The sequence below is a fragment of the Cryptomeria japonica genome, chromosome 4 (assembly GCF_030272615.1).
Source record: "Cryptomeria japonica chromosome 4, Sugi_1.0, whole genome shotgun sequence".
NCBI classification, from domain to species: domain Eukaryota; kingdom Viridiplantae; phylum Streptophyta; class Pinopsida; order Cupressales; family Cupressaceae; genus Cryptomeria; species Cryptomeria japonica.
Window position 1 is genome coordinate 768,670,536 of NC_081408.1, and position 24,777 is coordinate 768,695,312.

The 24,777-nt window shown below is 34.2% G+C and overlaps 1 protein-coding gene across 1 annotated transcript; it reads left to right on the top strand.

The window, feature by feature from the left end:
- The first annotated feature begins 1,572 nt into the window (after positions 1-1,572).
- Positions 1,573-22,272, top strand: LOC131033435 (uncharacterized). Its single transcript, XM_057964663.2, has 6 exons — positions 1,573-2,656; positions 2,761-2,832; positions 2,928-3,046; positions 3,131-3,343; positions 21,677-21,717; positions 21,838-22,272. Exons 1-6 carry the CDS (start codon positions 1,573-1,575, stop codon positions 22,139-22,141), a joined length of 1,833 nt encoding a protein of 610 aa, XP_057820646.2. The 3' UTR covers positions 22,142-22,272.
- Positions 22,273-24,777: the final 2,505 nt, after the last annotated feature.

Consider the following 24,777-nt stretch of genomic DNA (forward strand, 5'->3'; position numbering starts at 1 on the left):
ATATATTTATTATTATTATTTGAATATTATTTTTAGTTCAATTATCAGGTAGGTTAAATGTATATGAATGGAATGATTTTATTAATCAATGGAATCTCTATCAATTAAGAGATTTTCAATTAAATAATCATGTCTAGCTGTGAATCTCAATAAGTGTAAAATAAAGTCATGGCACATGAACCTTTGATTAATAAAAAGACTCAAAACAATGGTTTTAAATTAAAATAATCATACATTCCAAATTGTGAACTTAAATAATTCTAAATTAAAGTAACAACATAAACTTTTGATTAATTAAAACAACCAAAAGAATCTCCATCAAATTTAGAGATTTCAATAACTCCAAATGAAAATAATCATGTCCACTTGTGAACTTAAATAAATTTAAACTAAAGTTATATTATAAATCTTTACTTAATTTAAACAATCAAAGAAATCTCCATCATTTTAATTTCAAATAAAAATAATCATGTCTTATTCTAAACTTAGATAACTATAAATCAAATTCATGGGATAAACTTTTGATGATTTAAAACAATAAAAAATCTCCATCAAATTCAGGGATTTCAATAACTCCAAATTAAAATAATCATATCCACTTGTGAAGTTTAAAAATAGCTATATTATAAATCTTCAATTAATTAAAACAATCAAAGGAATCTCCATCAATTAAAAAATTTAACAATTACAAATTAATATAACCATTTCTGCTTGTGTACTTAGATAACTATGCATAATCCTTTGAACAATAAAAAAATTAAAGAACTCTCCATCAGTTTAAGAATTTTGATAACTCCAAATTAAAATAATCATGTCTAGTTGTGAAGTTAAATAACTCCAAATTAAAGTCGTGAAATAATTTTTTTATTAATTAAAATAATTGAAGGAATCTCCATCAATTTATAATTTCTAGTAATTCTAAATTAAATAATTATTTCACTTATAAATTTAGATAACTTAACCAAATTTGTGACATGAAGCTTTGATTAATTAAAACAATCAAAAGAATTTCCATCAAATAATTTGTAGATTTCAATAAGTACATATTAAAATAATCATGTCTACTTGTGAACTTAAATAATTCTTAAGTGATGAAAAAAAATTCAATTAATTAAAACAATCAAAAAAATTTCAATCAATTTTTATTTTTTAAAATTATAAATTAAAATAACCATAACTATATTCATTTATGAACTTAAATAATTCCAAATTAAAATAATCATATCTAATTATAAATTAAAATCATGACATAAACCTTTTATTAATTAAAAGAATCAAAAGATCACCTCGTTGGCTTACCTACCATCTAGATTTTAAATTAGCAAAATGATTTTTTGCTAATTTAAAAGATCCAGTCTCAGAAGCCAATTACAAACAGCAGATTATAATCTGCTAACCAGACCAAAAAAGCATATGATATGATTTTTGGGCTGTTGTAAAGCTACAATATCGATTTGTTTCTTGATTGATTGCTAGAATAGTATCTTTTGTTGTTACTTCTCTCTGGTGTGTAGGAAGCTATTCGCTAATCTCGATTGTCTACTTCAAGATTGCTCTGATTGTTATATGAATATGGCCTTGAGAAAGAATCCAAGGAGATTGCCAACCATGAAGGAAGCGAAACACAATCTACGCGAGGCTTCGCGAATGTGCAATGAGGATCTCGTTGAAAAGCTGCTGAATGAAGGAGCCGATCCTTTTGAGCCAGACTATGAAGGAAAGACTGCCCTACACTACGCTGCCGAGGGTGCAGAGGAAGATGTGGCATGCAGGATTATTGAAAGATTATTGTTTGATGAAAGGCAAGGAAGAACCAGCTGGGAGAACGCATCAGCGCGTGATAAGTACGGAAGAAACGTGCTTCATGTTGCAGCTTTGCTTGGACGGAAAGAGCTTTGTAGATTGATCTTGGAGAATAACACAAATATAGACACCGAGGATCGTGATGGACAGAGTGCTATATATTATGCAGTTTCTGGGCCTCATGACGATCCCGATGTTTTGGACACTATTTTAGGAGAGCAAGCTACAAATCAAGTTCTTTTCGAAGATTTCAGCAAAACAACCCCTTTGCACGTGGCTGCTGGTATAGGCAACTTAAAAATGGTGGAAAAGCTTCTTTCAGTGATTCCAGAGCAAAAGCGTAAGAAGGACTATGTTGTGGCAGCAGACGTGCTGGGTCAAACAGCACTGCACAAAGCAGCAAGTGGAGGCCATTGTAAAGTTGTTGAAATGCTTCTCGAAAGTGGAGCCCATCCGTTAAAAGAACGCGACTATGACGGCAAAAGAGCTCTGCGTTTTGCGGCTGAAGCAGATGGCGAAGATGCCGTGAAAATAGCTAAATTACTTCTGGACAAGTGTGAATCGAGCGAACATAGAAAACTGCTTTTGTTTGTTTCTGCAGATGGAATAGGTTTACGCTCCAATTCTTCGCTTGACGAATATCTTAAGCAGGAAATGGATGAAATAAAAAAAAGATCAACGTACTACCACGGCCTAACATTGGCGGAGAATATGCTTATGGTAGCGGCAACATTAGGCGATATTGATATGACACTGGAGTGTCTCACCAGGGGCGCAAGTATTGCTCTCATTCGCGAGAAGAAATTGATGGACTATTTATTTACAGAAGAAGAAAAAAGAAATGTCCAAGATGGTATATTTGCATACACCTTTTCCTTTTGCTTCTTTTCCCAAATATTAAACAAAGGAGCGCGTAACTGTGAATAATTTTTTTTATTATTTTATTTTTTTTCACAGTTCTTCGGCGTATTGCCTTATCTGTTGGTGTTGAAGTAGAGGCGGACATACCGGCTGGGCAGGATACTCTTGGTAGGTGTATTTATCTCGATTTCAGTAATTATCAGAAGACAAACACGAATTCATAGGTAATATTTCTTAACATTTTCCGTTATAACATTGGGCAGGACGAATGCCCTTTGCCATTGGTTTGGCTGCATTATTTTCGAATCCTTTAGTGCAATCTCCAATTAATGTGGGAATCTTGGGAGAATGGGGAATGGGAAAGTCTAGTGTAATGCTTCAGGTATTCATCCTTCCTAAAGATTAATTTAGCACGTTTGCCTCACATTATTAGATCTCACATTAATCTGAATAGCTGTGTTTTCAGACAGAGATCATTCTTCTAAAGACAGCGGCACAGTTAGCATTCAGAGGTTCATTTCAAAAAGAAGGCATTTCCAGTTTTTCCCCGACTGGGAAAGCCAGGCGTAGGAAAATAGCAAATGCAATAGAGAGGTTAGAAGCTAAAAGATGGATTGGCCTCAATATTATTCACAATATCTTTTACTCTATCAAACGAGTAAAGAACTTCATAGCAAAGGTAGACACGCATATCCTTCCTTCACATATTACATGTCCTTATTTACAGTTACATAATCGATCTGTAGATAATGTTTACGGTATGTGCTCACTTAAAATTTTAAATTGAGACATATATTTAGATTAAATGTTTTCTTTTATAACCAGTTTATGAGTTTTGAGATTTTAAAGAAAATTAGGTTGTTTCAAAATTTATTGATTAAATAATATATTTTTAAAATTATGTGATCTATAATTTGGGGTATATATATAAAATGAGTAAGATGAAATAAAAAAATGAGATTTAATAGAAATTTGCTATTTTTTATATAAAACAATAAAATCAATCTTTTGCTATCTAATATTGTATCTCAATCTTTAATAGTTCAGTCAATTTTTTATTCAATGTTCATAATGCATCTTACATATGCAAAGATGCCCTTTGGACATAACTGTACCCATGACCTTGTCCCCTTAATTCAAGCAACTTTCGAATAATTAGACTATCATTTACTAGCTTGTATGCCACATATTTGGAATTGAATAACCAAGGTCTTTTATTTAAGGACAACCCTTAGTACAGTGGATAAAAATATCGTTAAAACATATAGAAAATATATATTATAAAAAAATTATCTACACTTATGCATCCACACAAAAATTCATAAATGCTACACTAAACAATTACATTTTCTATTTAGATGTCTTCAATATTATCACTTCAATATATAGGTCTCAAGACTACCATTAAAAAGGTCCAACACCTTTCTCTTTTATCATCTTTGGCTCCCAAAGTACTTCATCACTACTATGTTTAAGAAGCAAGTACAAGTACAAGTGAACACATGTCAAAGAGAATATTAGTAAAGGACAAGATCATGTAATGACAAAGCACCCCAAGACTAAATCATAGGCTTGTGAAGGTTTTGAAAGTTAGACCTTGTAGCAAGAAGAGAAATAACATTGATAGTAGGCGAGTGAGAAATAAATCTTTAATTCTCAGCTACATAAAAATTTAGTGTCCAACACATAATAAAAACTTTGTATTATTTTAAAATCAAAGTGGTTACAAAGCACTCAGAACATTGTTTGAATAGGATAGAAATATGTATAGAGTTCACAATATCCAAAGTCAAAACATTCATCACATGAAAAATAATAAAAAACCAATAAATTTTATTTTCTTTACATGCATTCTCTTTTTTAATTTATATAGCTTGAAACCAATAAATTTTATTTTCTTTACATGCATTCTCTTTTTTAATTTATATAGCTTGACATCCTTGAATAGATCACTACATTGGTAATATTCTTGTAGATCTTCTAGGGATCCTCTTGAGCATTCTTTTCTTAGCATCCTTAACCTCTCTATCATTGGATTTAAGATTATTTCAATTAGTTATCTCTACATAACCTATTTTTACAATATCTCGTGCTAATTTTTTCTATCAAAAATGTTGTAACAAGTGTAAATTTGGAAACAAGGGTTTCAAATGATAAAACCACAATCAATCTCAGATTGACCAAAACATTGAAATAAGGAAGTAAATCCAATAGATCTAGCCTCAACTTGATTAGAAAGATGGCTGAGAATGCTGATCAGATTTACCCAATTCTGGGTTGATGTGATTTTCCTTCTTTCTAAGTTGAATTGTGATGGTTATAAAATTAGGACAAAATAGGTGATTTTTGAAGTGATTTGATGGAAACAGTAAGCTACTAATGTCCCATGGAGCCGCCAACCTAGATCTAGGTAGAATAAGAGGTGTTGGATCTATTCCCAAAAATTCAGCCTAATTTTTTAGGACTGGGAAGTATCAATTGCCAGGATCCTCTGAATTTTTCCTCATTGAAAGCTGAACTTGTTCATCTTTGTGAATCGTGTCGATCCTCCTGAGTGCAAATCTGTACCTATTTCATGCACACAGAAAGAAAGGGAAAGATGTTGGGATTAGGGGTTTACCTAAGTCAAAACCCGATTCAGGAATTAACCTTGGATGAATTAATTCAAATACTAAAAAAATGCCATATAGGTATACCTCCTATCTGCAATTGTTGATGATGATGCAATGCTCTTTGAATGTAATCACAAACGTTGAATGTAATGGTATTACAAACACATGAACATGAAAAACCCTAATCACACACACATTCTTTTATAGGATTAATGTAACTTTGCTCCACAATGCTTGAATGACGAATATACAACCTTGAAGATCTACAAAAATTATTGATTATGAATGCTTCACGGATGAACGAATAATATGGATGGAGTCTTAGATCTATTAGATTTATTGATGAAAATAGGTTGATAAAATGTCTCTATATAGGGTTCCCTAGGTAATTTATCGGTTAGGCTAACTTCCAACGATCATGTGTAGCCACGAGGATCAATTCCTAGTGGGGAGATACAACACCTACCCCAATTGAAATTTAGGCCCCATTGAGAGGGAGATGCCATGGTCTAGATCAAGGAGCTCCACGCCCTGGTCCCTCTACAAATAGGACCAAGATAAGTTGCTAGGTGGAAGGGTACCTCACCTTTGGACCCACCAATGGGCGTTCATGGCTTCAAAGCTAGAGGATTGGGTCAAATCGGACCTAGAGATGGGATGGAGATAGCACGTGCTAAACTGGGAGCACAAACATGAGGTATAAATTGGACCAATGATAATTTATGATGCTACATTTAACCCCCACTTTAATGGGAGCATGATCCAATACAAACACTCATGGTAAAGCAGATGAAAGATGAGAGAGGAATAATTAGGAGTGAAAACACATAGAGTATAATACATCACTAATTTTGAGGAACCCGACCCCCAATCTTAGGATCTTAAGTCACACAATCTTATGCAAGGACACATAAAACAAGAAAAAGTAAAAAAGGAAAACAAATTCAAACAAAGGCAAAAGACAAAAGACACACAACACAAAAGCTAAAAAACAAAATAAGACCTCAAGTCAACTAGCCAAAGAGACTTTAATAATGAAAATGTCTCAACCACTAATATCATTCTTGAAATTCCATCACAAGAACACAATCGATCACATAAAAAGAGCAAGAGGATGCATCAACCCATGAACCACAAATAGGAAAGTTGTGAGCTCATGGAGAGAAGAAAGGAGGAAACATCAATGACACGAGCTAACTATGTTTTGCTAGGTGAAATATGAGAGGAAGAGAAAGAGAGTAGATAGATACCATGGGCTAATTATGATTTTCTAGGTGATCCATGTCGGGGAGCAGAGTTGGAATAGTCTAGTTGTGTTTTGCTAGTTCCACTCATCTTTCTATGTATGCAACTATTTGGTTTTAGGAGTTGAGCACCTCATATACGATTTTTTCCTCTGGTTTCGAGTATGCAATAAGCTATATATGACATGAAATGAAAGTGCAAATGTGTCTAGTTTTAGGCATGAAGCATCTCATATATTAGTTTTTTTTCTTTGGTTTCTATTTTGAACACCCAATGTAAGACAAATATATGCCTGGTTTCAAGAACATCTCGTGTAAGACTTTCTTTTGTCTAGTTTTGAGAATTTGTAACCCCGCATAAGACATATATGAATGTTGCATTTGGTATCAGGAATGAAGCATCTTGTATAAGACTCTGTTTTGTCTTGTTTCTAGAATGAACTCCCCGTTTAAGACATGCAAAAAATATATAGTATAATATAGGATAAAGAGGGTGATATGTATGCCTCCCTTAAGATATCAACATAGTCCTATGTTGATGTCTTACGGAAGCTAGAAACAAGTATACATACCTTTAACACCAAAGAGATATCCTTTTAGGAAACAATTTTCATAAATCCAAGCTAAAGAGGCCATAGTCTTACAAGAAAGGACAAGATAGTTGAAAAAGAGATATCTTGCAACAAGTATAAAGGGAATCCTTGAAGGGTAAGAGATCTTTGCTCAAAAGACATCTACCTTCAAGAGGATTTCTTGCACAAAAATATCATCATCAACCAAAAGAGAGGAAAGAAAGAAAGAATGCATACCTTCCCCCTATTGGTAAGTGAAAGGGATTCTTGATGAAGGATTACACTCTTTTGACCCAAATTGAAGGGTTCATTTATAATAGATATACATTGCCAAGTGTAAAGAGGTTGTAGTCAAGGATACACACCTCTTGCATAAGAGAGAATCCTTAAGAAAACAATGCCTTCACACAATGAATGACATCACATTGTAAGCAAACACCACTTAGAAAAGGAAAAGTGGATCCTTCGAAAGAATACTAAGAAAAAGATCAATTTTCCCCAAGCATAGGGAAAATGAGAAGGATTACACAACCTCTATAGAGAGAATTGTAGATAGTAAAATTCACTATTCCAAGCAAAGAAAGGTCCTAAAAAAGGAATGCACATGTACTTGTATGAAGGAATATCCAATGCAAGAAAACACATCAAGATTATGCAAAATGTTACTCTAAAGAAGTGGTAATCTTCAAAGAGAAAGAGAGAACTAGATATGCATTGTCCTTGCCCCTCAATAAACAAAACAAGGAAGGATCATGTTGCTGCCCTGAGATGTTTGTTATAGAAATAGCATCACCACTCGTGAGAAAGAGCCCCCAATGAAGTTAAATACTAGTGGCATAGGGTGAGGAGCAACATCGAGGGCGAATGGAGTGCTAAGGTGCTACCTCTCCACCAAGAAAAAGTGAAAGATCAATTGTAAGAGTTATGTGAGCTCTATCATATTGGTCTTGAACAAATACTTTAAAGGTTTTATAATTTCCAAGAGAATGAGAAGAACTACGATCAAAAAGACAATGTTCATATCCTTCCCTATGCTTATAATTGTAAATAAATTTAATAAAAGGAAAGACAATATTCTTATCATACTTCAACCTCCAAAAGATTCTAGTAGCTAATTTTTGTTGATCATCAATAGGAGTAGGTCTTGTCTCTTGAGAAGTAGTGCAATAGTAGAAGGAGATGGATTGTTTTCTATTATTTTAACTATACTATTATTAATGAGTCCCTTAATTCTGTTTTTAAAATATGGACAATCATTGCTATCATGATCATTAGTTGGATAATGTGAACAAAAAGGAGTATTTGAGGAAGAAACACATTGAAATGGACAATATAGTTCATGTCTTGAAAAGTACTCTTTAATCTTTTGTACATGTAATATCCACCCTATACTAACCAAATTTTTTAAAACACCAAGATGTTGCAATTTGACATGTTTGGGTGCATGGCATTTCATCTAATAATTGGTATGCAATTCTATTTGATGAATTTTCTGATAGCAAATGTTCATTACAGATTTGTCTACAGTGTTTGGAACACATTTGCATTGCAAGGGAATCACTTCAACATTCACCAATATTGAAGGCATCATATCAAACATTTAGCATTCAAACATTTTGACAGAAATTAACCAACAAGCTACTGTAGTAATCAATTATAAATTGAAATTTCATCAACAAAATGCTTTAAAGCTGATAATAATTTAAATTTACTAACCCTTAGAACTGCTGCATACTTCACTAGATGATAACCTAGATCCAAATTGAATGTGTTGAAGTTAGACCTGCAAAGCATTGGAATGAGTTTGTTCCTTCCCAGCAATATAGTCTTATTATTTTAGTTTTTTCTTTGACTGCCTATTAATTTGAAGGCATTGTAATTTGTTGGTAAAATAGTCTTTATTAAAAACCGATAATAAACCTGTGTTTTCCTGAGGCAGCCTTTGGGTTCCACCAGAGTTATAACATGTATTTCTTTACAACAAACAAGGCTTTAGCATGTCAAAAATTGTTCCCAAATAAAATATTTTATGAGAATCTTTAAACAAATATCCTTAGAGGCTGCGATTCACATATAATATTTTGTAGCCTTTGAACTCCATGTTTTCAGTAGACAACAAGTATAAGATGTCATAAATATTGTCAGGTTTGGTTCCCCAGTATATTGTTTTCCAGCCATACGATGGCAGTCGTCTTTATATGTTTGAAAATACATCAATTTGTAGATCCCAAATCTTGAATCGATTCTTTTCTCTTTGTTTTTTTTTTAAAACCTTTGTTGACCCCCTTTGACTTTATTGTCAGCTGCATCAGACTTTCTTTGAGGCCCTTATGAATTCAAAACACCCAATAATATCTTAGTGATCTAAAACTATGCTTACCGCAACTACCTGAGAAGATGGCAATATACCTGACTATTCACTGTATCTTCTGTTGTGACTCGCTTAGCAAATCTTTATCAATTCACATTTCATCAAAGGAAAAAGTGAATTTAAAATTTCGATGACACATGATAAGATAAACCCATTAGCAAAGCAATGCCAAATAATAGTCAAAACCCTTTCACCACGTGAGCCAAAACGGGGTCATAAATTAGTTTCTTAAATGCCTGGAAATCTGATCGATTTGTCTTTGGCACAAAACTAATTTTAAAAACCACACCTTCTCATGAAATCTTATATTTGTAAAAAGGGCTCAATGTGAGTTCAAAACTCAAAGCATACATGCAAATATTTGAATATTTTTCAATGAAGCACACAAGAACGTAGCTTCACTAAAAAACTTCCAAGAATCTAAACTGACAAACCTGGAAAAACTAAACATGAAATAAAATTTGTATCATAAATGAGGGTTTATGTCCTCGCTTTCAACTTACAGCACTTTGACTATTCTTGTGTAGAACCGTACTGTGAAGCAAAAGGGTTTCCATCCTCAGCTCCAAAATCCTTTTAGGTTTTCATCCCATAGACAAGGTTTAGCTTCATGGGAAAACCTAAGATCTTCTCTCCCCCTCAAAATGAGAACCCAACTCCTTTTTATAACTCTCTTGGGAAACTTCCAAAGGGAAGAATTAAAAAACACTTTTTATTTTATGCATCCTTATAACTCCCAAAAGTGACTTTATTTTGAAATATTAAATATATTATCACTTAAGTCACTTAATAAATAATTAATTTAAAGTTGTCTTTTTTTTCTTAATAACTCATTAGGACAACTTAAAAATTAATTAATTAATTATTTCTTCCTCCCAAAAATGGGGACATTAGAGTACGCTAGGGAGATCATCCATAGGTGAATGATGATGATGTCCTAGACCTTCGGTACCAACTTGTGTAAGAAGATTTTAAAAAGACTTTTATTCCTTGTTCATATTTTCCAAGTCCTTGTCCTCTAAAAGCTTGTTTTGATATTATGTTCTAGCCACTCTTATAAGAATGTTGTAATTGAGAAGGAGTATTATAATGAATTTCTTTGAAAAAATTAGTGTAAGTACATCTAGATGGAACAAAGGGAAAATTAGATGAAGAAGGAATATCTTTGGTAGGGAGATTCTCATTTCTATCATCATGCATATCCTCTTTGATAGGTTGAGAAGGAAGATCCTTATCATATAAGGCCTCATTTTTACTTAATGTTATGTGGGTAGCTAGATCATGAATAAAATGTATAACATCATCTTCACTACAAATATTTTGATGAGTAAGATAAGCTCTAGGATAATAAGGGGGATCTAGAGAGATTGAAACACCTTGATATTTGGAAGTTGCCCTCTTTGCGCTGGTGTATGTGCATGCGAAGAAGATGGTGTCATGGTGTTCTTCAATGCTTTCTTTCCATTAAAGAGATCATTGATAGCGGTATTGACTCTTTCTTCATTGACATGAGGTACCCTAGGAGAAATACAAGTGTTAGGTTTTTCACTAGAATCTCTAGGATTATCATTATCTACAAAATCTTTTTAAGTGATCTACATAGTTAATGCATTTTCCTAAAATTATCGCCATAAAACAACGTGCATCATGGATAAAAGCTTTGAAATTTAATTAATTAATAGGAGATATTTTTGAAATTTAAAAACTGTAATATGCCAAAGTGATATGAATGAAAAGAAGCAATGTAAAGTGAAAGAAACCATTATCCAACCCATGGTTTTGATAAATATAAGCAAAAAATAATGTAATCATATGTGAAATGGAAAACAAATCAGATATATTAAGTGTTATTAAATGAATGCCTAAGGTTAGATCTTAAAGAAAAAGCTACTAATCATGCAACCCACAAATCAAATTAACAAAAATAAATTAGGGTTTTTATGAATTTAACCTCTAAATTTATGAATTTTTTATTCAAAATATAAAGTATGAGTGCAAAATTGAAAATTAAAATATCCACAAATAAGATTTGAGAACAAAAATAAGAAATAATGGTGTAAGAAGTCAAGCTCACCAAAATGTAATGGTGTAAATTTGGAAATTAGGGTTTTAAATGATAAAACCACTAGCAATCCAAAATTGACCAAAACATTGCAAGAAGGGGGTAAATTCAATAGATTTAGCCTCGACTTGATTAGAAAGAGGGCCAAGAATGCTGATTAGATTTATCCAATTGTGGGTTGGTGTGAATTTCCTTCTTTCTAAGTTGATTTGTGATGATTACAGAATTAGGGAAAAATAGGTGATTATTGAAGTGATCTGATGGAAACAGTAAGTTGTGGATGTCCCACGGAGCCACCAACCTAGATCTGGGCAGAATAAGAGGTGTTGAATCTACTCATAGAAACTTGGCTAATTTTTTTGAGACTAGGTAATATCAATTCGCCATGGTACTCTGGATTTTCTGTCATCAAAAGTTGAACTCGTTTGTCTCTGTAAACATTGTCAATCCTCCTGAGTGCAACTATGTACATTTATCCTGCGCATAGGAAGAAAGGGAAAGATGTAGGGAATAGGGGTTTGCCTAAGTCATATCTTAGTTTAGGAATTAACCTTTGATTTACAATTTTTGATAATGATGCAATGTTGTTTGAAAGTAATCATAAATATTGAATGTAATGGTATGAAAAACACATGAACATGAAAAACCTTAATCACACACACACATGCTTGCACAAAATTGATGTAACATTGCTCCACAATGATTGTATGATGAATATGAAACCTTGAAGACCTTTGAAAATGTTTGATTATGAATGCTTAATAGGTACACAAATGATATGGATGGAGTCTTAGATTGCTTAGCTTCTTTGATGAAAATAGGTTGATAAAATGTCTTTATATAGGGTTACCTAGGTAATTTACCGATTAGGTCAACCTCTAACGGTCATGTGTAGCCATGGGGATCGATTCCTAGGGGAGAGATACAACGCCTACCCCAATTCAAATTTCGGCCCCATTGAGAGGGTCCTTGGTGTTTTGTACCCCATGTTTTGGTCCCTCTGCAAATAGGACTAAGATAAGGTGTCAGTGGAAAGGCTACCTCAGCATGGGACCCACCAATGGTTGTTCATGGCCTCAAATCTAGAAAATGGGGCCAAATCGGACCTAGAAATGGGATGGGGATAGGACACACTAAAGTGGGAGCACAAATATGAGGTGTAAATTGAACTTATGACAATTTACAATGCTAAAAATGTCATCATCTTGATGCACCAACAATTATAATCACTTCCATTAAATTCTGGAATGGGTAGATAGTTAGAACTTGACATGTGGTGAATTTTTTTGGAGATCTCAACCACTAAATCTTTAACAAAAAATCAAACATCGATTCTAATATCAAATGAATATTTTGAAAACTAAACCTACTTATAATAGATATAAAATAATTACTAACTATGAAAAAGTGAAAAATAAATTACATTCTCAGCTACACAACTTTTAAAACTATGTATTATTTTAAGATTAAAGTGGTTATATAACATTGCTCAAAATATTGTTTAAATAGCATAGAAATGTATACAAAATTCATAGTCTCTAAAGAAAAAATGTTTGTTGTATCAAAATAAGAAAAATGAATGATACTTTATTCTTTTTACAATGTCTATGTTCAAACTACATCTTTCTAAAAATTTATAAACTATGCATGAGTGAAGGCATGCAACATGACAAATTCCAAATCATTTATCAACAACTTGACCTAGTTTTAAATTCATCACAATTTGATAAGAGCAAATAAAACTCTAAACCTAATTTTTTATTGTCAAAAGTACAAAATACAACATAACACACATCATAAAAACATTAAATTTACATAGAGCTAACCATAATTGAATATTTTCTTTCATTTTCCCTTTTGCTTATTTGATTTAGGTCTAACTGGTTGTGTTTGACTCATCATAAATTAGATTTTACTATAGTGTACAATGTGAATTTATTTTTTCTAGACACTTCAATGCATAAAATACCCCCCTTGTTCAATTAGAGTCTCTGCTGCTACACTCTAGCCTTCATTTTCACTCATTTCCGATCACTTTTCTTCAACTTTCATGCAACTTTCATGGTGTACACCTGCACTCTTCACTCCTTCCTGTCAATCATGGGTTAGTAAACCATTTTACATGTTATTTGGCATCCATCCTATGAGAATCAGACCTGTACATTCATAGGATGGATCCTTACATGCTTGGAAATTCACAAATTAGTGAAAAAAATCACTATCTTTTCTGGGACAGTCAGCAATAAATAAAAATATGATACTTCCAAGACTTCAAAAATGCACTCAATACATCAAAGGAATAACCAATAAACCCCAAATGTACAGCAATGATGATCCCTTAGCCTTTCAATGCAAAGAAAGCATGAAAAAACAAGGATTTGACAGCAAATAAAGAGTTTTTTAATTAATTTTCTGAGACAGTCCATACAAGTCCGTACCAGCATCATCCAACCACACAAAAATTAATTTAGAGACTTTATAAGACCTTACCCAACCAACTCCAACCAATCTCCAATTAATCCAAGTGATTAAAATGTCAAAACAACTCTAAAACTTATTTCCCACCAAAACTGGAACTAGTTGTTGAAATTCAAAATTTGAATTTTCAACTTTATTTCTAATAATTTTAATCAACTAAAACCTATCCCATTCAACTTATTTTGACATAATAAGATCATTAAATCACAATAAACTCCTATCCAACCTATCTAGACTCCATCATCCTATTACATTGCATTTTGGTCCTTAGGCCTTTATCAGGACCTTTAGGATTTTTACATAATTTATTGAATTCAACATTACAATAGGCCATTATAGGCTTCAAAACATTCCAATTGACCTCTAGTGATGTCATATCACTCTCCTTAGTCCTTGGTGTCCTCCTTTGTTCATTTGCCCTCCTGGATGCTCCTGCATCATACTCCCCACCAATAAGAAAATTCTTGTCCCAAGAATTGCTCCAATGATCAGTCTGATTTCTTTTTGCTATCCTCCTTTGAGTAGGGATCAGATAGTCCCAAAATGTGACCTGCTTCCTTCCTTTCCAACCTGTACTCACATCACAAAATGGATTAGAAACCAAAACATGCTTTGGTGTGTCCTTGTCTAGGACATGGCTGCTCATAACTAGTCTGTACATCTGCTCTTCTCTGATCCACTTGTTGTACCTGCAACTTCTCTTTCACACCCATATATCCCTGCTCAACAATAGGACATTTTACTAAACCAATTTGTACAAAAGACAAATCCCATAAATCATCATGAAGAGGACTGTTTTTTCTCATAGTCTGCTGCAAATTAACGTCTTCCTTCCAACCAGTATCTTCGTGTTTTGTACCCTGTTGTATCATTGGTAAATGCTCACCAAAACATATTATAGGATGCTCTTTCAAGACCCCCAAAGGTAAAGGATTCAATTTATACTTCTGACCATCTTTATGAACCATATATGTGTTATCAAAACCATCATGGAGTGTCCTTCTACTATGCTGCCAAGGTCTTCCTAAGATCAAATGTGCACAAGTCATAGGGACCACATCACATAACACCTTATCCTGATATGGACCAATAGAAAAATTCACATAAGCCTTCAAACTAACCTCTACATGCTGTTGTTGGGTGACCCAAGTGGCCTTGTAGGGATTAGGATGGTCAAATGGTCAAATTCCTAACTTGGTTATCATATCAAGAGACACAAGATTACTATGTGATCCTGAATCAATGATTACCTTACATATCTTTCCTTTGCATAAACAAGTAGTTCTAAAGATTGTTACCTTTGGTTCTTGCTGAAGTTTCTCACCTTGCCTTACCATCAAGAAGTCACCTTCAAGAACTGGGTCTACTCTCTTTGATTCTTCTTTCTTCTCATCTTCTTGTACCATATACACTCTTCTATCTCTGCCTTGTTCTGATTCATTCCACTTAGGGCATCTGAATGATTGGTGCCCAATCTCATTGCAATGAAAACACTTACCTGTAAAGATTCCACTTCCTCTTCCTCCTCCAAATCTACCACCTCTAGGGTTGTATCCTCCTCTTGGTTCTGAAAAACTTTCTTTGCCTTTCTCATTGTTGCCTTGCCCTTGATCTCTATTACCTCTTCCTCTATTAGAAATGCCTCCTCTTCCACCATTACTTGATCTTTCTTGTTTTCTCTTCAACTTCTCCTCAGCCCTAATGGCCAACTGATAGCATTCACCCAAGGTTCTAGGTACTTGTAGACCAATCTCATCTTGTAAGTTGTATCTCAAGCCATTTATATACCTGGCTATTTTCTCCTCTTCTTCCTCATATCCTCCTCTAATGATAAGCTTGTGAAATTGCTCAGTATAAGCCATTACATCCATTTCTTTTTGCTTCAGATTTTGCCTCATCCTCTTCACATGAATGGTATAATCAGAAGGTAGGAACTGCTCCTTCATCAAACTTCTCATCCTTGACCATGTAGACACTTTTGTTAATCCTCTTGCCATCCTATCATTTTGAAAACTAGTCCACCATGTCAATGTTGTACCTCTCAACTTTGTCTTTGCAAATTTCACTTTCTTCTCCTCTTCCATTTCTTCAAACTCAAAATAGTTATCCAAGGCATCAAGCCATCCCAACACCTCTTCACTATCCATCTTCCCCTAATAGATAGGCAAATCAATATGACTCTTACCTCTACTACCTTGTACTGCCTTCAAAAATCTAACCAACCTTCTTTCTTCAGGGTCATCTATGTCATTTGTTGGCTGCTCTTGGTCTGCTACCTCATTCACTTCTTCTTCATCATTGTTCCCTATGTTGTCTTGCTCCATTCTTCTTCTTCTATCCCTCTCAAGGTTTTCTATCCTTGCTTGCATATTCTCTCTTTCTCTTCTCCATTGTCTTTCTTCTCTTGCTTTAGCCTGTTCTCTTGCTGCATCTTGTTCCCTTCTTTCCCTTCTTTCCCTTTCTAGGATTTCCTTCAATTCTTCTAGTTCTCTTGCCAATTGATTCTTAGGTGCCATAACTACCCTTACCAAACCTTCACCAGATCTTTTACTGATGCTCTGATACCACTTGATGCAGAGAGATCAACTCCGGAACTCTCCCTAAGGATTAAATCAACTCAAGGAGACACATCAAAGGATCCTGTACATGCTAGGTGATTCAAAACCAAACTCAACTCAACACACCCAACCAAGGATAACATCAAAATGGTTTGTTCCAACACCTCTATTGGTCTTAACACATCCCAAACACCATAAGACAAGGTTCTACACACCCCCAAACTCAGACTCAAACTCATAAACCAAACTTGCTCTTCTAGGCTCTATTCCTTGTAGCCTCCAAATCGGGTATTTTCAACTTTTCTCCAAATCATCCCAAAACACTTGACAAAAAAAATTACATATTTAGACACCCATTTGGATGTTACACAACATATCTGAAAATCAATATAGTTTGTTTTGGACGGACCCTTTTCTGTTCTCAAATGTGCCCCTTTTTAGCCTTAAAAACCACCCACTTTACAAAGGAAGTACCAGCAAAACTTAACATCAGGTTGCAAAACTTTGTACAGTATTCAATTAGGTTCCCAAACCAATGATTTTTCAGGTCTTAGGTCTTGGTTGCACTCCTAGATACCCAAACACCAAAAACCTCACTAAATCACCCTTTTCCCTAGGGCTTTCTAGAAATATCACTTCCAATCACTTCCAAGGCTCAACCAAAGTTCAAACACCTTTAAAATGGTGTTTCTAGACACTTAAATGCATAAAATACCCCCCTTGTTCAATTAGATTCTCTGCTGCTACACTCTAGCCTTCATTTTCACTCATTTCCGATCACTTTTCTTCAACTTTCATGCAACTTTCATGGTGTACACCTGCACTCTTCACTCCTTCCTGTCAATCATGGGTTAGTAAACCATTTTACATGTTATTTGGCATCCATCCTATGAGAATCAGACCTGTACATTCATAGGATGGATCCTTACATGCTTGGAAATTCACAAATTAGTGAAAAAAATCACTATCTTTTCTGGGACAGTCAGCAATAAATAAAAATATGATACTTCCAAGACTTCAAAAATGCACTCAATACATCAAAGGAATAACCAATAAACCCCAAATGTACAGCAATGATGATCCCTTAGCCTTTCAATGCAAAGAAAGCATGAAAAAACAAGGATTTGACAGCAAATAAAGAGTTTTTTAATTAATTTTCTGAGACAGTCCGTACAAGTCCGTACCAGCATCATCCAACCACACAAAAATTACTTTATAGACTTTATAAGACCTTCCCCAACCAACTCCAACCAATCTCCAACTAATCCAAGTGATTAAAATGTCAAAACAACTCTAAAACTTATTTCCCACCAAAACTGGAACTAGTTGTTGAAATTCAAAATTTGAATTTTCAACTTTATTTCTAATACTTTTAATCAACTAAAACCTATCCCATTCAACTTATTTTGACATAATAAGATCATTAAATCACAATAAACTCCTATCCAACCTATCTAGACTCCATCATCCTATTACATTGCATTTTGGTCCTTAGGCCTTTATCAGGACCTTTAGGATTTTTACATAATTTATTGAATTCAACATTACAATAGGCCATTATAGGCTTCAAAACATTCCAATTGACCTCTAGTGATGTCATATCACTCTCCTTAGTCCTTGGTGTCCTCCTTTGTTCATTTGCCCTCCTGGATGCTCCTGCATCATTGATGGAGAAGGCTAGGAGTATGCTAAGTGGTGTTGGTCTAGAACAAAAGTTCTAGGCTGAAGTTGTAGCCACTGCCTACTACCTGATAAACAGGTCTCCTATATCAGCTCTTGTTGATAAAACGCCAATGGAAGCGTGGTCGGGCCACAAGCCTTCACTTAGTCATCTGAGAGTTTTTGGTTGTGAGGCATATGCTCATGTGCCAAAGGAGAAGCGGACAAAATTGGATAACAAAGATGTTAAATGTATAGTCATTGGATACAGTTATAGTGCGAAAGGATACAAGCTTTGGGATCCTGTTGCACAAAAGGTATTTTATTCTAGAAGTGTTATTTTTAGAGAAACTAAGTCTTCTTCTATTACAGTACAGCCAGAACAAAAGGAAGAAAAGAAACATGTGATTCAACTGCTTGTTACACTTGAAAAAGTTGAATCAAGGCCCTTAGAAAGACAAGAAGTTGATGAGATCTCTACGAGTTCTGAATCATCAGATGAAGAAGAGGAACCTGAACTTGAACTTGTTCGAAGGTCTACTAGACAAAGAAAACCACCTGAAAGGTATGTATATTCTCCTGATGATTGGAGATGCATATTTGCTTTGAATGCTAATATTGATGAACCGAAATCTGTAGAAGAGGCTCTTGGTATGAATGATTCAAAGTCCTCAAAAATTTTCGTGGATGAAGAGATGGTAGCTCTTAAGAAGAATGACACATGGGACCTTGTACCATTGCTTGAAGGACGGACGCCTGTTGGTTGCAAATGGATGTGAAAACTGCTTTCCTTCATGGAGATTTGGAGGAAGAAATTTATATGACACAACCAGAGCACTATGTGGTAAAAGGTAAAAGTAATTTGGTTTGTAAGTTGAAGAAATCCTTGTATGGTTTAAAACAGAGTCCTAGGATGTGGTACCAGAAGTTTGATACATATGTATTGAGTTTGGGGTTTGTGCAACCTAAATTTGATCACTGTATATATTTCAAATCTGATGGTGATCATTTCCCGGTTGTTGCCTTGTGTGTTGATGACATGTTGTTTATTGGGAAAGGAAAAGGTTTGATTGCAGAATTAAAATCTCAACTCTCAACAAAATTTGATATGAAAGATCTTGGTGCAACAAGACACATTTTGGGAATGAAGATTGTAAGGGATAGACAAAACAAAAAGCTTTGGCTAGGCCAAAGTAAGTATGTTGGTACTATTCTGAGAAGATTTAATATGCAAGGTTCTAGACCATTGAGTGTTCTTGTGATAATCGGAACAAAGCTTTCTAGTTGACAGTGTCCTACATCCCCATTGGAGATGGAAGAGATGAGTCGAGTACCATACCAAAGTGTTGTTGGAAGTTTGATGTATGCTATGGTTTGTACAAGACCAGATATTGCCCAAGCAGTCAGAGTACTTTCCCGTTGCATGTCTAATCCAAGAAGAGCACATTGGGATGCAGTAAAAAGAGTTTTTAGATGCTTGCGGGGTACCTCAGAGTACTCTATATGTTTTTATGGAACAGGAAATGAGCATTCCTTGGATATTGGAGGCTATGTGGATTCAGATTGGGCTGGTGGTGTTGATAGAAGAAGATCCAATAGTGCATATGTGTTTACATTATTTGGTGGTGCAATCAGTTGGATGAGCAAGCGACAGGCTATGGTCGCTTTGTCCACTACAGAGGCAGAGTATATGGTAGCTACTCATGCCTGCAAGGAAACCATTTGACTCAAGAGATTGTGTTCAAATATAGAGTTTAAATAGGATGCAATGACAATTTATAGTGACAGTTAGAGTGCAATCTGCCTAGCAAAGAACCCGACTTTTCATGCCAGGACCAAACACATTAATGTACATTATCATTTTGTGAGAGATATGGTTAAGGACGGCAGGGTGAAGCTGGAGAAGGTAGAAACTTTGGTGAATGTTGTTGATTCATTAACTAAGCCCGTGAGCACAGAGAAGTTCAAATGGTGTTCGGAGTCTATGGGCCTCTTGGCCCCTGACTGTTGAGTCCATGGTAATATGGATCCCCTGACTCTTGCAAGGTATTCGACAAGTGGGAGAATGTTGAGATACATGTGTCTCAACCTTGCAATTTTTAGTAAATAGTTCCAAATATAGTTGGGAGGTTTCTCATGTGTCAGTGCCTTGGAAAAATGTATATGAGTTGTCAAAAGATGCCTTGTCCATAGTATAATATAGGAGGGCCATTTTTAGAGATTATATGACACATTTCATGTTAGTTATGAGGGTCAAAAATAGGGGATAAGAGTTTGGACGTGAGTAACTATTTTTAACCTAGTTTTCTTATCTTGGAAAAAAAAATGTCAAGGGTGGGCAACACGTGTCATGGAGGTTTTACCCATGGTATTGTAAAACCACAAATGGTTTCTAGGTTGTAAAATTCCTATATAATGAGGGCTTGGGGAGGAGTTTGTATGATGGAGTTTGGTTTGCAAGGCTAGGTGCTAGAAGGATGCTAGTGAAGTCTCTCTGAGCTTGAGTTGAGGTGATGCCTTTGGAAGAACTTGCATTGCAAGTGTATTGTAATCTCTTGTTGATTTGTTAATATATTATGCAAGTTTTAGAGTGTGGGTTTTTTCACCTGTATGGGATTTCCCCACGATAACCACTATGTTATGTGTTTATTGTCTTATTTCTATTCTATGTGCTTCTTGTGATCTCTTTGATAGTTAAGTTGAAATTTGCATAATCATCCTCTCAAGATTAGCGTAGGAAGCATTTCCTCACACCTTTGCTTCCTTACACAACTTAAGCACATTCACATCATATCAGCACTGTCCTTAATTGAAGACAAATCACAAAATAGGTGTGTATTTGCTGAAGATACAATCAAAGAATAGAAACAGAGACCATGATAAAACAAAACAAGGAACAAACTTATGCTAAGCCATATTAAACATATGTATAATGATGCCAACACAAATGCAATTATAACTGCAGATACATCTGCCAGTGACTGAGCTACTCTACAAGCTGAGTGATGAGATTAGAGCCTCGTGCATTTGATTTATAGGAGATGCACAATAAATGTGATTTATAGAGAGAAACAATACCCTACTTTTATTTAAGTTGTATATAAACATATTCTTATGAAAACGTATGAACCCCAATAAAAGTACATGACTTATCCTAAAGGTTACGAGGTCCCCACAAGTATTTGAACCATGTAAATCAGATATAAATATATATGCAGTCATGTTGATTTCAAGACAAGTGGGTATTGAAAATTTGCATAGTTTCTCTTTCATCCTAACCTAATTTAGTGATTGCATTTGAATAACATGGAGGAATTGAAGTGCCTCAAGTGTGAAGCAAATGTGACTCCCTTGGTGAATGTGGATGCATGGAAGCTCTGTCAATTGAATTTAGTGACTATTTTAGAGTATACAGAGATGAACTCAAACAAGTCATGAAATTGTGCATTGGAACAGGAGTTCACAACCCATCAGAGCTGCTTCAACAAAATGTGTTTGTAAGTGTTCTTAGAAACAGAGCTTTTGAGGCTTACAGAAAAGACCTACACAGAAGGATTTCAATTATAGAGTTTCACTAATGATGTTGCTATCTATGTTACTTGTTTGTTTGTGGGCAGATATCTATCCCAGTTCTCAAATTCCAATTCTGAACAGAGTAGAAACAGAAGGACAATTCCTGCAGAGGATTCAATAACTTCAGTAAGGAATTTGAAAACCAAAGTTTTAATTAAGGGTAGAGAATACTTGTGTTCTGTATGCCAGGAGAAAATGTTGGAAGGGGAATTAATAAAGAAGATGCCATGCAAACGTGAATACCATGAGGAGTCTACTGATAAGTGGTTGGCTTCCTCAAACTTCAGCCCACTAAGAAAACATGAATTGCCCAGTGATGATTCAGATTATGAGCAGAAAAGGGAGTAGAGAAAGAAGTAGAGAAGAGAATGAGATTGTATCTTCTAAATTTGGGATAACAATTTGCTTGTATTAGTATGATAAACTTAATTTGTTTTAGAGAAAATGGGCACCAAAAAAGCTATACTTGAGTTTGATAATGTGGATGAACAAGTCTAAATAAATATTAAAATATTTTTTATAATTTTTTATGGGAATAAGAGTAGTTATAGCACTTTCCTTCTGATTAAAATTGTTACAAATATTAAGACAAATATCTTTATTCTACTAAAAAACATTGAGTGTTTATAATCACAAATTAATATTTTAATGTATTTAAAGATCAATGAAATTGTTGTAAAAGGAAGGACTTTCTAATTAATGTATAGAAATGCATTATACTTATAAATATTTCGAAGTAAATAATTAAATAATAAGCATTTAAACATGATTGTCTTGTTTGGAATTTTTTTAAAATTAAAATATTTGTTATAATTAATACATTAATTTTAAAATAATTTATTTTGATAATTTAAATAAAAATTAAAAAATGTAATTAGAATATTATCTTGATTGAGTTTATATAATATCATGATTATGAATTAAATTAATTTTATTTGTTAAATTATCAATATTTATTATAGTTAATACATTGATTTGAAAATAATTTAATTTGATAATTTTAAAAATTATTAAAAACAATTAGAGTATTATATTGATTGATATCATAATTATGAGTTAAATTGATTTTATTATTTTTAATAATTTTTAAGTGGAGAATGAGATACTACTACTACTACTACCACCATCACCACCACCACCACCACTACTACTACCATCACCACCACCACTACTACTACTACGATTACGTTTGTGTAGCAAATTTTATTATTGGTTTGTCATTATTATTGGTAGACTTTTTTATTTCGTATAGTTATGAATTGTCTATTTTTTTTAAATGTCCTTGATTTTTATTCACTTTAGCTTTAACGATTTTAATAACTTTAAGTAATATAATAATATTATAATATAATAACAACATGATAATAATATTCTAATATCATATAATATAATTTAATAATTAATAACGTGTAGGAAGGGAAGGATGCAGTCGTTGAGGAACTCTACAATGTCTAGGGTTTCTACAGGTTTAAGCTATTGTGGTGTGGTTTGGGAAAAATGTCAATCTCCCTGTTTGAATGTAAGGTCCACAACTTGTGTTGGTGGAGATAGACGGACTGGGAATGTTGTGGAAGGGTTTGAAGCCAATGATGGACGTGTGAAGTGGGTGGTGTTTATTGCGACCATAGATAAAATGTTGGTTTTTTGGATGGGAGGAAGGGACAAAGCAATTCAACAATGCATCTGGATCATGGGAGATGAGTGGATGGAAAGTGTGAAAGTCTATGGGAATAGGGGCTTTACGACATAGTTGCACCTATTTTTTGGGGTGAGCAAATGACTGTTAGGCCAATAATAAATTTGGATGAGGAGACTACCAAGGAAGTTTTCAAGAATGAATATTTTTTTGTGGATATGGGATAGATAGGGAGGTTTCAAGGATTTTGGCTGAGCCTTGGAGAGATTCACAAGTGGGTCACTGAGATCTAGGGCCATATTTTGGAGGGGGGTGTATAATTTATTTGAGAGCTTGAGACTTTTTTGTGGTGATTTTTGACAACCTAAAGGACATGAATAAAAGCTTCTACAAATCTTTCTGGAGTTGGGAGGAGAAGCATAATTTTCTACTCAAACCATGTTATCCATCTTTTAATCCAACTAGATTAGATTTTTCTTTGAATAAGCCTTCTAAACTTTTCATTGCAGTTTTAGTTCGAATTTTATTTTAAAGTTGTAGGTGATATGTTGGAGAAATTTTTAGGGGTGGATGAGAGTTCTCTAGAGTATTTTCATACCACTTACACACGCGCCTTAGTGGAAATAGATTTGACTAAGGCTCCACATGCAAATTTAGCTCTATAATTTGAGAAATAGATTTTGGTGCAAACATTAGATTATGAAGGTATCCCTTCTAGGTGTATAAGATGCTACCAAACTAGGCATTTGGCAACCAAATGTGATAGACAACATACAAATAAAAAGACTAATTGGTAAAGGGATGTGTCACCTCACCATTATTTGGTTGAGAAGGAAGTGGTGGACATCTAGAAAGAGAACACATGAAAGAACAATGCAATAAGTGACAAGAACTTAAGAAATATCTGGAGGCTTTGATAAAGGAGATTATGAAAGTTAAGAAGGATAAGAAAAGTGCAGATCTTTCATCATCAAAACCCGGGGAGACGGGAGAGAGAAATAGAAAGGGGATATTTCACTCAGGGATTAGTACTGAGATTAAAACAGTCAATAGGCATGTATAGATACTTACAAGGGAGGGAGGAGGAGCAAAGGAAATCCAAGAGAACCCATGATGGAGACATAAGGGCTTTCTTTGTAGGAGGAAGGATGGCAAGAAGTAAGAGGAAACAAGGATAAGAGCACAACGAAGGAGGGCATTATCAATCTGGAATTAGCTTTCAAGTGACTGAGGGGTCCTTAATTTATGGATAGTAGTTTGGGGAGGTGGCTCCCTAGTTGTAGTCCTAGCTGGTTTAGACCAGTTTTAAAACCCAAATTTAATAAATTCAAAACTTTTACTGATTGAA

Excerpts from the sequence above, each read along its gene's own strand:
- LOC131033435 (XM_057964663.2), top strand. The coding sequence starts at position 1,573 with ATGGCCTTGAGAAAGAATCCAAGGAGATTGCCAACCATGAAGGAAGCG. Across the intron at positions 2,657-2,760 it reads AAAAAGAAATGTCCAAGATG|TTCTTCGGCGTATTGCCTTA; the intron begins GTATATTTGCAT and ends TTTTTTTCACAG. Across the intron at positions 3,344-21,676 it reads TAAAGAACTTCATAGCAAAG|GAGTTCACAACCCATCAGAG; the intron begins GTAGACACGCAT and ends GCATTGGAACAG.